Genomic DNA, 17,360 nt, shown 5'->3' with positions numbered 1-17,360 from the left:
TGCCAAACAAACGTAACCCACCATGCAAAACCTTTTAAATTCATTGCTACACAAAAATAAATTGAAAAATGAGTCAGCCGTGGCCAAACGTTTTGAGAATGACACAATGTCTGCTGCTTCAGTGTTTTTAGATCTTTTTGTCAGATGTTACAATGGTATACTGAAGTATAATTACAAGAATTTCATAAGTGTCAAAGCCTTTATTGACAATTACAATAAGTTTATGCAAAGACTCAGTATTTGCAGTGTTGACCCTTCTTTTTCAAGACCTCTGCAATTCGCCCTGGCATGCTGTCAATCAACTTCTGGGCCAAATCCTGACTGATGGCAGCCCATTCTTGTCAGAATTAGTGGGTTTTTGTTTGTCCACCCGCCTCTTGAAGATTGACCACAAGTTCTCAATGGGATTAAGGTCAGGGTAGTTTCCGGGCCATGGACCCAAAATTTCGATGTTTTGTTCCCCGAGCCACTTAGTTATCACTTTTGCCTTATGGCAAGATGCTCCAGCATGCTGGAAAATGCATTGTTCTTCACCAAACTGTTGTTGGGTTTTTGGAAGAAGTTGCTGTTGGAGGGTGTTTTGGTACCATTCTTTATTCATGGCTGTGTTTTTGGGCAGAATTGTGAGTGAGCCCACTCCCTTGGATGAGAAGCAACCCCACACATGAATGGTCTCAGGATGCTTTACTGTTGGCATGACACAGGACTGATGGAAGCGCTCACCTTTTCTTCTCCGGACAAGCTTTATTCCGGATGCCCCAAACAATCAGAAAGGGGATTCTTCAGAGAAAATGACTTTGCCCCATTCCTCAGCAGTCCAATCCCTGTACCTTTTGAAGAATCTCAGTCTGTCCTTGATGTTTTTCCTGAAGAGAAGTGGCTTCTTTGCTGCCCTTCTTGACACCAGGCTATCCTCCAAAAGTCTTCTCCTCACTGTGTGTGTAGATCACACCAACCTGCTGTCATTCCTGAGCAAGTTGCTGCAGCTGAATTAACTTTAGGAGACAGTCCTGGCACTTGCTGGACTTTCTTGGGTGCCCTGAAGCCTTCTGCACAGCAATTGAACCTCTCCCCTTGAAGTTCTTGGAGATCCAATAAATGACTGATTTACTGTAGGTGCAGTCTTACTAGCAGCATTACACTTGCCTGTGAATCCCTTATTTGTGCAAAGCAATGATAACTTGCAGGTAACCGTAGTTAACAGAGGAAGAACAATGATTTCAAGCACCACTGTCCTTTTAAAGCTTCCAGTCTGTTATTTTAACTTAATCAGCATGACAGAGTGATCTCTAGCCTTGTCCTCATCAACACTTTCACCTGTGTTAATAAGAGAATCACTGACATGATGTCAGCTGGTCCTTTTGTGGCAAGGCTGTAATACAGTCGAAATGTTTTTGGGATTAAGGTAATTTTCATGGCGAAGAGGGACTTTGCAATTAATTGCAATTCATCTGACCACTCTTCATAACATTCTGGAGTATATGCCATCAGAAAAACTGAGGCAGCAGACTTTGTGAAAATTAATATTTGTGTCATTCTCAAAACTTTTGGCCACGGCTGTATATATATATAGGGGGTTCTCAACTCTAGATGGTGTGAGACTCACATAGATTTACACAAATAGATAGATATTTAGCTATTATTACCTGGTACCACAAAATGCACCATGACGTCCTTTTTCCACTGCAGCATCACTGGCTGGCACAGCAGGGGTTTGGCATACACTGTGCTCCACTGTGGGGTGCCGTGAGCCCCGCGGGTAGGTGTGCGGGACGGTGGAGCAGGTGGGCTGGTGAAGGAGGAAGAGGGGGATGATGCTGTGACCCCTTCCATATTCTCCAGACTGTCTTCCACTCGGCCACGGTGCAACAGCAAGTAGATATACTCAGATAGACGGACCACTTTACGCCCTCTCTCCATTAGCTCCAGCTCTATTAGGTAGCGGTTACCGCGTGCAGAGTCACGCCGCTTTTCTACGTTTATGATGCGGAGGAGAGTGTAGATCCTGAGAAAGGAGGAGTAAAACAATTCAAAAAAACTATTAAATGGTGAAGCGAGTGTTTGTGTGATTACTTGAAAAACGCACCCTTGGTGCAATTTTAAATGTGTATGAATGTTAAGGTGCCCATTTTCATGAGAAATTACAGTATTGCTAAATAGCTGTACAGTTAGAGAGAGGGAAAAGAAACTGAAAACAAATATTTCGCAAATCAAATTATTTGAAGTTTTTTTCAGGAATTATTTTCAGCAGATCAACAACAAAAAAGAATACAAAAATTGTGTACATACCGGACACCGATATTTTACCGATATATTGCTAGTGGAATGTGTATGAATTCAGTTATTAGTGTAATTACAATAAATCGCTGTATTGACAAATAGATGTTCAGTAAGGAAAAAGAACTGTAATAATAAATAAAATAAAAAACTGAATATAAATGCACACTGTAACTACCAATATTTTAGTAATATTTTCCAATTAACTGTGTATAAAATATATAAAATGTAAGTTATCCATTTTCCAGTAATTATAGTAAATATCTGTATTGCTAACTAGACAAACAGGGAGGAGAAACTGCAAAGGGATGTAACAATAAATAATAAAAAAAAAGATGTCAAAACACAAACACTATGTGAAAACTGATATTTACTGATATATTGTGAATTAAACGTGTAAGTCTCTGTATCGCCAAATGACTGTAGAGTTGCACAGCAGAAAATGAAAAAAATAAAAATAAAATAAATCAACAAAGATATAAATATAAAAATATGTGTGACTACTGATATTTTACCGATATATCGGAAACTAAAATATTGGTTTCTGTATCAGCCTCACCCTCCATTGCGTTCATTGAGTTTCTCCATGTACTGCGAAAGTACATCCACCACTTCGCTCTCAGATAGCTGGAGGTTTCCAGACACGTTGCAACGAAGATCATTCCAGTCAGAGCGCAATGTCTCAAAGTCCATGCTATTGACGGAAAACGTCCTCTGCCAATTAATGGACTCCTCTGCCCACCCGGGGCGAGGCTCCACATCCTCATAGCTATACTCTGATAGGCCTCCGTCCTCCTCCGGTTCTGGATCAGTGTCCGGCCGCTGCTGTTGGGACTCGGTTATCTCAGAGGTATGCAAGTAGGAAGTGACACGGAGAGGCTCGGTCGGAAGCATGTTCTCAGAGGAGTTAGCGGACGGAGGGGTGGCAGCAGGAGGGGGTCGAGCGGTTGTGATGGGCCTCAAGGGATGCTGGTGTTTTTGCCAGACGCCTCGTATCCTCCTCTCAAAGCGGCTTGGGATTGCTGCTCGGTTTGGGGCCACAGGGTTTTCAGCTGGCTTGCTGGAATTGGGGCTCGCTGGAAAGACCTTGTTCTCTTGCAGAGGAGACCGCACAAATAACTGGGATGCACGCAGAGCTCCTTTACTGAGCCTTGGTCTGGCACTGAGGTTCACCAGCTTTGTGGTTTTGCCGTTCTGATACAGGAAAACTCCAGGGAAGACCTCTTTGGGTTGGCGTGAAATGGGACTTTGCTTCTCCTTAGCAGGGCGAGGTCTTGTGACGTAGATTTTGTTGTCCTCTTTCTTGCGTTCCTTGTTGGTGTGGCTGTTTCCAGTATTGTGCCTGTTGTCATGAGCATGCTTGTTAGCTGAGGAAGGGACAGTGTGGGCAGGACTGCTGAGGGTTTGCTTGGCTCGACTGTTAAGGGCCACCAATGAAGATTTTGGTGGGAATAGCAAAGCTGATCTGCTTATTTTTGGTGAACGATCTTCTGACCAACCTTCTCTGAAGTCCAGGCGGTCTCTTTGATCCCAAGTGAGAGAACGACCTCGTACTACACTCTCACTTTTTGGTAACCCTACCTTAGCCTGATGGTCCAGAGTGCCTTGGTCCGTCTCTTGAGGTTGAGACCCAACCACCTGCCTTGCTCTTGTGAAAAAGCGCCTTTGCTCTCTCCTAAATGCTGGGTTGTCCGGCTCTACCTCTTTTTTCTCCAGCATTGTGGCAACAGGTTTTTCAGAGGGGCTTGATGTATGATTTGATTGGCTAGGCTGGGCAGATTCCTTTGCTGACTGGGTGCCAACAACTTGTGCTTCATCCTCTGGATCCGCCCCCTCTTCTTCTTCAAGAAAATCTAAAGCAAAACACCAAAAACAGACACTATGAGTGTTCCTCCACCAGTTGAGGTTAACCTCACAAAGAGACCTTATATAAGACCTTGAAATGTACTTCCCAGCAATATGCAACTTTTAGGCCTATTCATACCAAGATTTTAAAGTATGAAACTACTACAAGTGGCACCTACTGGAATTGCGATATGTTTGGGCGTTGTAATATTGGACATATATACCATACTGGCAAATTTTGCTATAAGTTTGATTGCATCATATAATAATTGCTGTTAATAGCATTCATCATCTGTTTGATTACGTCTTTAATTGATTTTCCTTACATTTTTGCCATATGCCAATTAACTGACAGTCACCACTGATAAGCTACTAGTAAATATTGTAGAAACTTAATTTTCTGTAAAGTTGCAATGAAACAATTTCTAACTTAAAAAAAGCAATACAAATACACCTAAAATTAAAACAATTGTATTTCTAAATTTCCATGAGTGCCACCTACTGGCAGAGAGTGAATTTGCATTTTCATTTAGCTTGTCATCCGTTCTTGTCCAGACTTGTTGTTTTTGTCAAAACTTGCACTATTTGAACTGTAAAGTAGTTTAAATATATATATATATCTATATATATATATATATATATATATATATATATATATTATATATATATATATATTTTTGCAGTAATTTTACAGTTCAGGATGGTACCAAAAACAATGGAGTTGCTACCTTAATATGTAGTTCTATTATGATATCAGAATTTTCTGAAAATATTTCAAATTTATACATTCCAATAAATGTATTTATTTTCAGTTTGTCTTGATATGAAAACACCTTTCGGCAGCAATTTTTGTTTCGTTTCCTTAACCCTTTGAAAATATTCACAACTCCAGCAATTCATTTCTTTTCTGGCTCCAACCCAAGGCCATTATCTTCTGATGAATATATCTGACACGTTCTAATAAAGCAGCTTGTGACTGAACGATGCACCAATGAAGTGTTATTCCTCTTCTGGATCACTGATCACACACACATGAAAACTCACCATCAGGATTAGGGAAGAAAAATGGCCTGTCATCTTCCTCCTCATCCATCTTCATGTATTTATAGAAGCCAAACCTGTTAGAGAGAGAGATGGAGAGAGAAAGATCAAGTCCATGAAAGAGAAATATAGAGTTTTAGAGAAATGTATTTATTCATCTCTGTTTTAGAGGTCATAAGCGATTCAGAGTAACCATTTAGATAGATAGATAGATAGATAGATAGATAGATAGATAGATAGATAGATAGATAGATAGATAGATAGATAGATAGATAGACAGACAGATATATAGATAGATAGATAGATAGATAGATAGATAGATAGATAGACAGACATGCAGAAAGACATATGGACAGACAGACAGATAGATTACATGCAATTACATTCTATACACAAGCTTACTTCTCCAAATAGATGGGCGACTCTCTGTAGAAGCACTTGTTTTCTCTTTCCATGTGGGTGAGGCGGGTGAAGTCATTGGGATAGACAAAAGAAAGATAGACCTGCAGACAATACACCAGACATGACAACCTCAATAATTAACTTGAAATGTCACTAGTTCACTGCTGATCAGTAGAATATGTCTATGAACACTAGATAAAAGTGCATTGTGTAGCATATACTGTACTGTATGCTGCCTACAATTCTTTTGAAAAATAACATGCAAAAGTATGCAACGATATACATTTAAATATTTCTTACTTTTTTAATTAGGCAAGTGGTAGAGTTTTCATCTCCAGAAACAAAAACAGTAATTTTGGAATTTTTATTAACTTTATGTATAATGTCTTTACCTTTGATATTCAAATTACATTAAAAATCTATACTGTTCCAGGTTCACTTACTGCAAATGGTAGGTCAAGTCAAGCACACTGCATTGTGGAATATGTATATATATATATATATATATAAATCATACTCTATATATATATATATATATATATATATATATCTATATATATATATATATATATATATATATAAATCATACTCCCTCTAAAATGCAGCATTTTGAAGTCTGATTTCTCAAAACAAATGTTTGCTTCTTCATTTGATGCAATGACTTGAATGATTTTCAGCCATAAACAAAATATGAATTTTAATATAAAGATGTTAATTGATGATATGTTGTGTAAATGTACCGGTTTATAATTGCTCTCATCTTAATCTTAATCTTAATTGTTTTGATTGGCTTTTATGGTATGCCTGCAAATACTTTTGTCAGCCAAAAGGGGGCAGTAATCGCACAGGAAGTTTCAGTACACAACAGCAGCAAGTCAATACAGCAACAGGTGCAAGTGCATTGTTATGCCTTGTCCAAATACCCACACTTGCAGTCTTTGCACTTGACTACTTATATGATGTATTTCCTGTATTTGGCCCAAGTGTTCAAGTGAGGATGAAGACCACAAGTGAGTGTACATTTCATTACCTGATGGGACACACTTTAATTTCTGGTGCTTCTAATTAAGTGATAAAAAGTTGCAAATGATGTACAAAATAAGTATAGGTTACTCACCTTTGCACCAATAAAACGTGTAGCGCTTTGTTTTACTACCAAATTATATGTAATATCTAATTATTATTAATATTTAACTTACATTGGAAAGGTTTCTGTGACCTCTCACGATCTTGGCAAAAAGCCTCGCGATTTATTTCCACAACATGATGCATGATGGGATACACTAAGCCTTGAATACCGCTCTGGAGGAGTGGATTTAGTGCGCGTTAAGGGCACTGCGCCTTTGCGTTTTTAAGATCTGGACAGTCTTGCACACTTACTTCCTGACATGCGCACGTGCTCTCAATTGGCCAAGACCGCAAGTGTTGGTATTTGGACAAGGCAATTCTCAAAAGGCAATTTCTGTTGTACTATTTCAGCAGTTCTCAATTCCAGTCCTCGCACCCCGCTGCTCTGCACATTTTGTATGTCTCTCTTATCACTTCAGACGTTTGTTCTATTCGAACGTAAGTGCCCTGCGAAGTGGACATAACAGGATATACTGCCATGATTCCAGTTCGAAGCAAACGTATACTGTATGTTCCATTCAAAGTCCATTGAAGTGTGCGAGACGTGAATTTAAATTGTATTTATTTACAGAGGTATATGATGTCACACTTGTCCGTGTGTGAAGACGTTGCGCAGCGCAAATCTGTGAATGAATGTTCCGAAGTCATGTAAACTTCAACAGATTTCCCCTGCTCAGGGAGTAGGGAGCAATGAACACTGTGTAGGGACCATGTCAATCCCAACATAGTTCAGTTCTAACGAGCTGATTATCTGAATCAGGTGTGTTAACAAAGAGACATACAAAATACAGGGGGTCGCGAGGACCGGAATTGAGAACCGCTGTACTATTTGGCAAAATGTGAGCAGAAATATATGTTTGTTCAACTCACAAACTGTAGGCCTTGATAGCGAGCGATAGGGAAGTCTTTGACCACATATGTTGGTGAGTAGAGACAGGCCGGCAACACATTTTCAAGATGAGTGGGGTCAATCATGGGGACTATAGAGAGTATTGTGAGAAAGACCAGATTTACCAAAGGCACATTATCAAATTTTCCTTTCACACAATATTTGCCATTCAAGAACACAAATACAAAACACAAAAAGAAGAAAAACTATTTCAGTGGACTCAATAGCAACAGAGAGACAGAGGAATCAAATAAAAGGGGACTGGAAAGCGGACCTGAACAGACAGATAGAGGCTTACTGTTGAAGAAGGTGTCGCGGGGGTCTGGTTGCAGCATATCGGCGCCGTGTTGGCTGCTGGTGTGGGTCTTCGCTGGGACGGGGTCATGGCTGGCCAGTGTCTGAGGAATGTGATCTACATGGTTCATCTTCAAACTGCTCTCATCTTTCACAAATAAAGAAAAGAGAATGATTAATGGAGATGAGAAGCCATTGCTTATGAACGGGCCTTACACTGTAAGATTTTTAAAGGCAACATGAAGCAGAATTTACAACAATGAATTTGAACGAAACTGAAGTAGGGGACCAAGTTATATCTAGAAATCAGAATATAATAATGAATCAAAGGTGGTTTTTTTGACTTTACCTAGAACACAATGGCAACTGTTCAGTCACTCCCTGAAAACCCTATTAACTTCCAAACAATGCTTTAGCAACCACCCAAAACACCCAGAAACCCCTCATAACGCCCTAGCAACACCTTACAGTACAACACCTGGAACACACTGGTAAGTGCCTAGCAACGCCTTTATGCTTAACAAATTCCTCACAATGCACCAGGAACACATTAAGAACACCTTAGCAACCATTTTACGACACCCCAACTTCTTAGCCACTCCCAGAAATCCATGTCAAATGGTTAACAATGCCCTATAAACCACCCAGAACACCCACCCAACACCAACTGCATTACAGCAACCTAAAAACCACTGATAACACCCTTGCAACTGACCTTATGATCAGCAACGCCCCCCCCCACCAAAAAAAAAAAAAATATATATATGCCATGCCATAGCAACAGCCCAGAACACAGTATAAACCACCTAACACCATAACAACCATCCAGAAGACGCTGTTAAGTGCCAAGCAGCACACTGATACATAAGACTGCATAACAATGCCCTAGGAACCAAGACCACCATAGAAACCATCTAACAACACCCTAACTGCTTAGCTACCCCCAGAAAACCACAGCACCCTGTTTAACGCTGCCCTAGAAACCACCGAATACACATTAACAATCGCCTCAACAACTCCAGCAACCTAGAACACCATAGAAACCACCCATAATGCCCACCTAACACCACAATAAACACCCGGTACACCCTGACAAGTGCCTATCAACTTCACAATGTTACCAACTCTCAGAAAACTCTAGCAACCATCTAACAACACCCTAATAACTTCTTAGCTACCCACCAAAAAACATAGCAACTGCATTACAACACCATAGAAACCACCCATAACAACTGATTACACCCTATGCTTAGCAATCCCCTGAACTCTAGATCTGTGATGCCATAGCAACCACCCATAACACCCTAGCAACATTCTAACAACACCTTAGCAGCTTACTCAAGACACACTGACAACTGTCAATCAATGTCAAGGAAACCACCCAGAACACTCTAGAAACCAGATATCAACACCCTAGCAACTGCCTTACCATGCCCTAGTAACCTCCCGGAGCTCCAAAGAACCCATATAACCACCAGCCAGTACCCCCTTGCAACTGCATATCAACACCCTAGCAACCTTATGGAACACCCTAACAATCACCTTGGCAACCATTCAGGACACCTTTGACAAGATTAGCCTATGCCTATGTGCAGTCTGTCTGTCTGTTTAAGCTCAATGGCAATGCCTTGCTTATATGTGGATCACTCCATATCAGAGACAGCATAGTGTCTGGGTGACAAATGACAGTGCCACCCTTCAAACAATGAGGACCACCAGAGCCACTCCACACAAATGAGACAGGCTTTGATGTGTTCTTGAAACCCAAGAGAGAGCAGAGGTGGCTGTTGACACACACTCTGCACTTTAATGTGTGTGAGATGAACACTGTGAAGTGCTTAAGCTCTGTGTTACGTTCAAAGGGAGTTCACATGAAGGTCAACGATACCAGCAGCTCAATTTAAATAAGAACAAAAATGAAAGGGAACTTATTCAAGTATTTAATATTACAATACCACTAACGTACTAAACAAGAACTTTCCATTCAGGCCCTGGGCTATTTTTACACGCCACAGCAGAACAAGGTATTCAAAATATAAATTTCTCACACATGCAACAGCCAGTGGTGGCATGCTCTGTTTTGCAGAATGTTTTAGTTGCTCTTTTTCGTGCATCAAAACGTCTCCTGGGTCTTACACTGACAACCCTTTGGTTATCAGCCCCAGTCTACCCCCTAATCATATCAAACCCTGCTGTCATGACAAACTATATGAATGGGGTTCTTCATTATGTTGCATATAATAAGCCTTGTACAATGTACAATACAATCACAATTCTGAAGGGAATTCATTTCGTAGAATTTGACACTTGATGCAAGAAAGCCCTTGTCAGAACTCAATTTTTCACCCAAGGCATTCAAGCATAACTCTGACTCTTTTAGGAGAACTGATGGCTTTCAGCAGCCCTGTTGCCTAGAGACACATTCACCACAACCCTTTACCTCCAACAGCGGTGTCTCTGAAGAGCTAAATGTGTAAAAAGAAAAGAAATCTGTTGCATTAATAGTTTATAGGATGTTTTAACATTGAAGAGAAAACGCTATTGCTCTTTTATAGCTCACAAGCTTTCTTTTAAGCATCCTTCCTTTCTTGTAAAATTACAAAGCATAAATAAAAAGTGACACAGTTGTGTTTTGAGTTTAGAGTATTGTGGCCAGCATAGCTCAGATAACTTTGCATTAGATTCATTTTATGAGAAATTAGTTCATGTTGGACTGTTCATCCATCTGTTTCCGTTCCTTTGGCCCGAGATGCTGGAATAGGCTCCAGCTTCCCCGCAACCTTGTGAAGGACAAGAGGTTTGGAGCAGTGGTTCCCAACTACGTTCCTGGAGTTCCCCCCAACACTGCACATTTTGCATGTCCCCTTATCATTAGTAAAAACTCCTGAAATGGGTGTGTCAGATAAATAAAACATGGAAAAAGTGCAGTGTTGGGAGTACTCCAGGAACATATTGGGAGTTCCTCGACTTGTGATCGCAGACTTTAGAATCTAGGCAAATCTAAGTTTTAGACATTGCTGACATGTCTTCTGAAATTCAAGAGAAGATGAGAGATTTTTCAGGTATTTTTTTCTCAGGGGTACCACCAAAAGCAGGATATTTCTACAAAAGTCTCCATTTGAGTTAATGGCATTGCTAGGAGAAACAATTTAAATCTTATGAAGATCTCATTTGTAATTCTTCTTTCCAACTTGAATGTAAACTCTATGAGGCCAGAGTGTGTGTGCTGTAAAATGCTTGAAAACCGGTAAGCTCCACTGTTTCAAGATGCCATTTGTACTGAAGACACTTCAAAAAGGCTATCCGTGAAGGTCATCATCACTATGGCAACAGTTTGCAAGCTACGGAAGTTAGCTCTCCAAGCCTGATCTCCCTTTGAGAGCAAGCAAGATCCTACTGAGTCTTTATAACCTTGTTCTTTTTCCAGTGTCCTTTCTCTCTTTATGTCACAACAGCTCTAAGCACATTTCCCATTTTGCTTCACCTCAGGGCACTGGCACCAAAAAGTGTTAAAAGCAAATTACCGTCCACTAAACTCATCAGTTTTGTAGCGAACTCTGTTGGACGCTATTAAAAGTCTTTGCGCATACAACGTTAGGGCACGGAAAACAACTTTAAAGTGTAATGCGGCTAATACATCTAGTCATTTCAAGCCAGATGGGACACATTGTACCAATCCCTGCACAAAGACCAGCGATTGGAAACAGCCTCTGGCAGAAGGAGTCGCTGTCATCAATCTCAATGATCCTGAAAAAGCCACTTTCTTCCTTCTTGGCAACTCTCGGAGGCACCGTATGTTTTCATAAACATTTCGCACCAAAACCTCTCAAGCAACACAATACAATAACATCAAGGACTAAAGTTCAAACGGTCTCGTCATCAAGCCACTCAATGGCTAGTCAATGCTGGTTAGTTATGAAATTGGTGAAGTTTGTTAAGAGAGGTTACCTGTGTACAAGGAGATGTAGGCGGAATCGATGACCTCGTACTTGAGTCCTGGCAGGAAAGGGCGCCACTGTAATAGAGACAAAGAGAGATGGTTAGAGAGAAACTAGTCTCAAGCCTCATGCGGCACTGCCACGGTTGGCCAGCAGACCATTCTTAGACTGCATGATGCATATTGCAAACCAAACCGCCAAGATCGGTCTGAAATCTGCAGTTTTAGCAGTTTCTGGGAATCAGGGCACATAGGTCTTCATCAGTCCACCAGGAAATCATGTTGCGTTTAGGTACCAATTGAATGCAACAAGTGCTTTTGAGAAACAATCAGTTGCAGGATTGTACACTTTTGTACATTTTAGGTACTAATAAGTACACTTTAGGTACTATTTATGTATCTTTAAGGTACCAATATGGATTCTTTAGGTACAAAGGTGTGCCTTTTGAAAAGGTGCCACCCCAGTGACAGTTTTTGTACCTTTTTTTTCTGAGAGTGTACTCACACATTATCTTTTTTCTTAAGATTGTTTTAAAGACAAAACATAAGCCAAATTTAAATTCCTGAAAACAATCTACTTAAAATTCACCGTAAAGTTTGGATAACTTCCAATTTGTCTAAAATCTGGTGAGGTGAGACGTTTAATTAATTTATTGGGTTATTTGAACATTAAGCATTACAACATAAGACTAGCTACATATAATACATATTATTATTATTAGAGATGCGCATTGATAATGTAAATAATGATCAGTCATGATTATTTGTGACAAGACTTTGCCCAATTCATAATTCAATAACAACTCTACAAATCCAAGTCCAGTAGGGACCTCATTTTCAATTTTACAAATGTGACACATTTTAACAGCTATTTAAAACACAATATATAAAAACAAAAATATATATAAATAAATACACCTGTGAACTTAATATTATTATTAAGGAAATTTGAAATCAGTGCAAAAAAAAAAAGCCTTTGAGAAGATTTGCTGAATAAAGCAATTATTTTTGTTTTCTTTGTGCACAAAAAGTATTCTCGTATCTTCATAAAATTACAGTTGAACCACTGATGTCACTATTTTTACAGTGTCCTTACTACCTCTCTAGGCCTAGAACATGTCAGTTGCATTGCTGCCTATGGGTCAGAAAGCTCTGGGATTTCATCAAAAATCTCTTTATTTGTGTTCTGAAGATGAATGAAGTTCTTATGGGTTTGGAACGACATGAGGGTGAGTAATTAATTACAGAATTGTCATTTTTTGGGTGAACTATCCCTTTATGTTCGGTTTTGTACTAATAAGAGCTTGTCTATACAATTACAATTTCTTTCTGCACTGGGGTGCTGCAAAATCAGCTATTTAGTTAACCATGCTTAGAACATGTGCTGAATAATATGAACTCATATCATACTGAACTGTGTCCTAATAAAACTGAAACTGGTAACGTTACTTGCCGCCCTCAGAACCATTCGGCCTGGACCTAGGTTTGAGAGAGGCCTAGAAAGCGATACTCATTTCAACAGGGAGGGAACCCACCATGAGTCTGGGTCCTCTGGATCAGTCAGAAGGTTCTTTTATTTTCTAAGTGGGTGGTTCTTGACCAGAAGAAACAGCAAAGTAGGCCTGACAGTAAAAGGCCTTAATGGTGACAGTCAAAAGTCTGGCAACAAAAGACTAAATAGAAACTGTGAAGTAATAAGACAGAGTTTTGGAAAAAGTATTGCACAAAGTGATGAAATCACCTCTTGACAAAGGACATCTCATCAAACTCTTTAATGTCAGCAGGCCATTTGCTGATTAAAGTTTTGAAATGGTGTGGAGACTGTTGCAACTGTGCCTTAACCAGATGTGATGCCAAGTTTCTGACCTCACTAAAAAGTGGAAATGTTGTGCAACCAACAAAATATCACATTGGAACTATAAAAGATGGAGGGAACTCTGCATCACTATTTATTTGTCTACATTTCAAGCAAGGCCATCCTCACTAAATAGATTCACCAGCCCAATCACAACACAACACACAGCAGGAAATGAGAGACACACTCTCATCAACAGTAGCTTCTTCAGCAACACACTTACAAACCATCAGACAAGCTACAATTCTTTTAATGACGTTGTGCAATTACCATGTCACTTCTGCTTATGCTCGCTGAAATGAGGGGAGACAGGCTATTTTCCACAGCCAAACACACACACACACACACACACACACACACACAACACTTGACATGTTAACATTCAATTAAAACATTAAAATATAATTTTTCTTCACTTGGATTGTGAAAATATGATTTTTGTATAAAGCAAGCATACAGTATATGGGTACATTTCATGAAAACATTTTCATGTCATTTTTCCCATCATTTTTTTTTTCAGGACAGTTATGCAGATTTTACCCTAAAACGGTGTGTCAAACTCTCATTATTCTGATTTTCATTATTAGCATATTTAAGCAGTTCAACAATAGTACTATTATATATAAATACATAACAATTAAATTTAAATGATAAATTACACTATAAATAATATATTTTATAATCTTAGAATAATACCATTTTTTATATGATAAAAATACTACATCATCATCATTAATAATGATGATGATGATGATGATGATAATGATAATAATAATAATAATGTGTTTAAAAAGATAATTTATTTATTTTCTTGAGATTCACACACACACATAAATTCAGAAACTTGGTCTAGAATTAAGAATTAAGATTAGAGGCACTCTAAGAGAGACTGAAACAGCACTCACTAATATCACTTGAAAGTATAATAAAACCCATTGGCAGTTATAAGCCTCTTCTTTGTGATAAATGCAGGTGTCTTGGTTTGTGGACAGTATAATCATTCCAGTTTTTAGAAAAGACAGAAAGACAAAGTGCATGAGAAAAAATATGTGTTGTGGCAGAGAAAAAGGTTTTTTTTTTTTTGATCAAATGCCCTTAACAATGAAAGTAGGACCTGAAATGATCTACAATGTGAGAACCAATCAATGGTTCCCAGGAGGATAATAACTTAATTAAAGGGATTAAATGATTAATTAAAATCTAATATTGCAAAATGGTACACAACAGCCATTCAAATACAGTGAACTATTTCTTTTTTTAACAACAGGGGGAAGGAACAGTCTATAGTGATCATAAGGAGCTTAAATTTGATAGAAATCTCTATGCTATGTGCCTGATGACATTTCTTCAGTGAAACAGAGGTCCGATTCACTGGCCCGAAGCATTCGATGTGCCTGATGACATTTCTTCAGTGAAACAGAGGTCCGATTCACTGGCCCGAAGCATTCGGTGTGAAGAGACAAAAATCAATACAAGGAAAACAATAAAATATAACAACATAGCCAGAAAAGTGCAAGTGTGGCTGACAGTATTTTAAACAAATGTGTACAGTCACAAGTGCATTTTCGATGTTGTTTCTCTATCAAACGTTCTGGCAAAGTTGAATTACTGGGAATGTCAAATCATACAGGAAAAAAGAAGAAGTTATTTTTAATGTCTTAACATTAAAGGAACAGTGCACCCAAAAATGAAAATGAAATGTGCTCATCATCAGGCCATCCAAAATATAGATATAGAATATAGAGTTTGTTTCTTCATCAGATTTGGAGAGATTTAGCGTTTTATCACTTGCTCACCAATGGATCCTCTGCAGTAAATGGGTGCCGTCAGAACGAGAGTCCAAACAATTGCTTCAAAGCAGCTTTTTAACGTCAAACTGTTACTTTCAGCTACAATAAGAGTCTTCTATTCATAATATTGCTTTTTTCTGGTCAAAAAGATGTCTTAAATAATTTGTTTCTTACAAAAACGCAGCTTTTCTCTTCACAAGACATTAACTGATGGAGTGGAATGGTGTGGATTACTTGTGGATTATTGTGATGTTTTTATCAGCTGTTTGGACTCTCATTCTGACGGCACCCATTCACTGCAGAGGTTTTCATTTCTTTAACAGCTCGATATGGTTTATTGAATGCAACAACTGCTGAATAAGATTATATTGAACTGCCATTAGAATATATTCAGTATACATATTTTTTCCATTTATAACATTTACTATATAAATATTATAATATTAATAATATCAAGTACCACAGCCATAACCTCAACTGACATTGAGGGAGCACCACAGGAGAATACATCTTTCCCAAAATGTGTTATTAATAAATTAGTTTTCATTGTCAGATTATTAGTTATTTAATTAATTACATGAATTTAACACTCAAATCAAAATGTCTTTACAGTATTTTTTATCAAAAGTAATCCATTAAAAAAAAAAAAACTTTTAACCATCACATATAAATAAAAAAAATAATAATAATAATAATAATAATAATAATAATAATATATATTGTCTTTTATTTAAATACAATTTTAAAGAGATAATTTCTTACTTTTCTTGATATCAGGGCAAAATGGCTCATGACAGTTTTAGCTTACTGCATTGCACCAAATTATTTATGAACAATAAAAAATACTTTTCAAATTTTATTATTTTTGTTAAAAATGTTTCTCTGTTATTTTTTCCTCATATGCTCATGGAGTGTCTCAGCTCAAGATGTTGTCGTGAGATCTTTTCTCAGAAGCTCCACCGCCATCACCTCAGTCCAGAGCAGACGGTCAAAGACAGGAAATACATTCTGAAAATTTAATTTGGAGGCCCTTATCTAAATCAAACAAAAATTATATTGAAACAAACAGCATCCATCTCCATCTAAATCAAACCCAAATTATCTCTAACCACCATATCCATCTCTATCTACCTATCCCGCAGAGCGTGTGCTACGGACCGATGCTTGCTGAAGGCTTCACAAAAGGGGGGCTGTAATTGTTATTTTTGGCATTTGTGATGATAATGTGATGACATTCATTTGTTTTACCATGTTTGTTCTGCTTCTTTCGAACACAACAGAAGGCCTTGCACATCTTTTTATGAACTATTTATGTTTCCAGCATTGTCTATGTAATTAGTGAGAATAAATGGCTTTTTTATTTCCTTTTTGGTGCTCACTAATAACAGTGTTTGTAACACTATATTGTGGGAAACTGTACCCAACACTGTGGCAGACCATTGTGTATTCATTTACAGGGGTTTACATCATTTCTGATTCCTAAAATATAAAAGCAGTTATATATTTTCATAAATACCCATTTATACTCTTGGTCCCCCCTTTGCAGCGATAACAGCTTCTGCTCTTCTGGGAAGGCTTTCTGCAAGACTTTGGAGAGTTTCTGTGGGAATTTTTGCCCATCGATCCAGTGGAGCATTGGGCACAGATGTTGGACAAGAAGGCTTGGCTTGCAATCTCTGTTCCAGTTCATCCCAAAGGTGTTCGATGTGGTTGAGGTCAGGGCTCTGTGCGAGCCACTCAAGTTCTTCCACACCAAACTCATCCAACCTTGTCTTTATGGACCTTGCTTTGTGCTCCAGAGCACAGCCATGCTGGAATAGAAAAGGCCTTCGCTAAACTGTTCCCACAAAGCTGGAAGCATATCATCATCCAAATTGTCTTGGTATGCTGAAGATTTAAGTG

At 38.6% G+C, this 17,360-nt stretch overlaps 1 protein-coding gene across 2 annotated transcripts in view; it reads right to left on the bottom strand.

Moving 5' to 3' along the window:
* LOC109071952 (N-acetyl-beta-glucosaminyl-glycoprotein 4-beta-N-acetylgalactosaminyltransferase 1-like) overlaps positions 1 to 17,360 on the bottom strand; it is a 141,476-nt gene that overhangs the window by 6,985 nt on the left and 117,131 nt on the right. The window contains exons 1-8 of one of the 2 annotated variants that reach the window (XM_042715707.1): positions 16,975 to 17,259; positions 11,825 to 11,891; positions 7,881 to 8,024; positions 7,564 to 7,673; positions 5,566 to 5,666; positions 5,167 to 5,240; positions 2,837 to 4,130; positions 1,647 to 2,005 (exon numbers count right to left, since the gene is read on the bottom strand). In XM_042715707.1, the coding sequence (XP_042571641.1) occupies positions 1,647 to 2,005; positions 2,837 to 4,130; positions 5,167 to 5,240; positions 5,566 to 5,666; positions 7,564 to 7,673; positions 7,881 to 8,024; positions 11,825 to 11,891; positions 16,975 to 17,220 (2,395 nt within the window). In that variant the 5' untranslated portion in view covers positions 17,221 to 17,259. Of the gene's footprint in view, positions 1 to 1,646; positions 2,006 to 2,836; positions 4,131 to 5,166; positions 5,241 to 5,565; positions 5,667 to 7,563; positions 7,674 to 7,880; positions 8,025 to 11,824; positions 11,892 to 16,974; positions 17,260 to 17,360 lie in introns of those variants that run through there. The other variant, XM_042715708.1, reaches the window with a different exon arrangement.

The sequence above is a fragment of the Cyprinus carpio genome, chromosome A25 (assembly GCF_018340385.1).
Source record: "Cyprinus carpio isolate SPL01 chromosome A25, ASM1834038v1, whole genome shotgun sequence".
Taxonomy (NCBI): domain Eukaryota; kingdom Metazoa; phylum Chordata; class Actinopteri; order Cypriniformes; family Cyprinidae; genus Cyprinus; species Cyprinus carpio.
The sequence above is the reverse complement of the archived record's forward strand: the minus strand, read 5'-3'. Positions and strand labels throughout refer to the sequence as shown.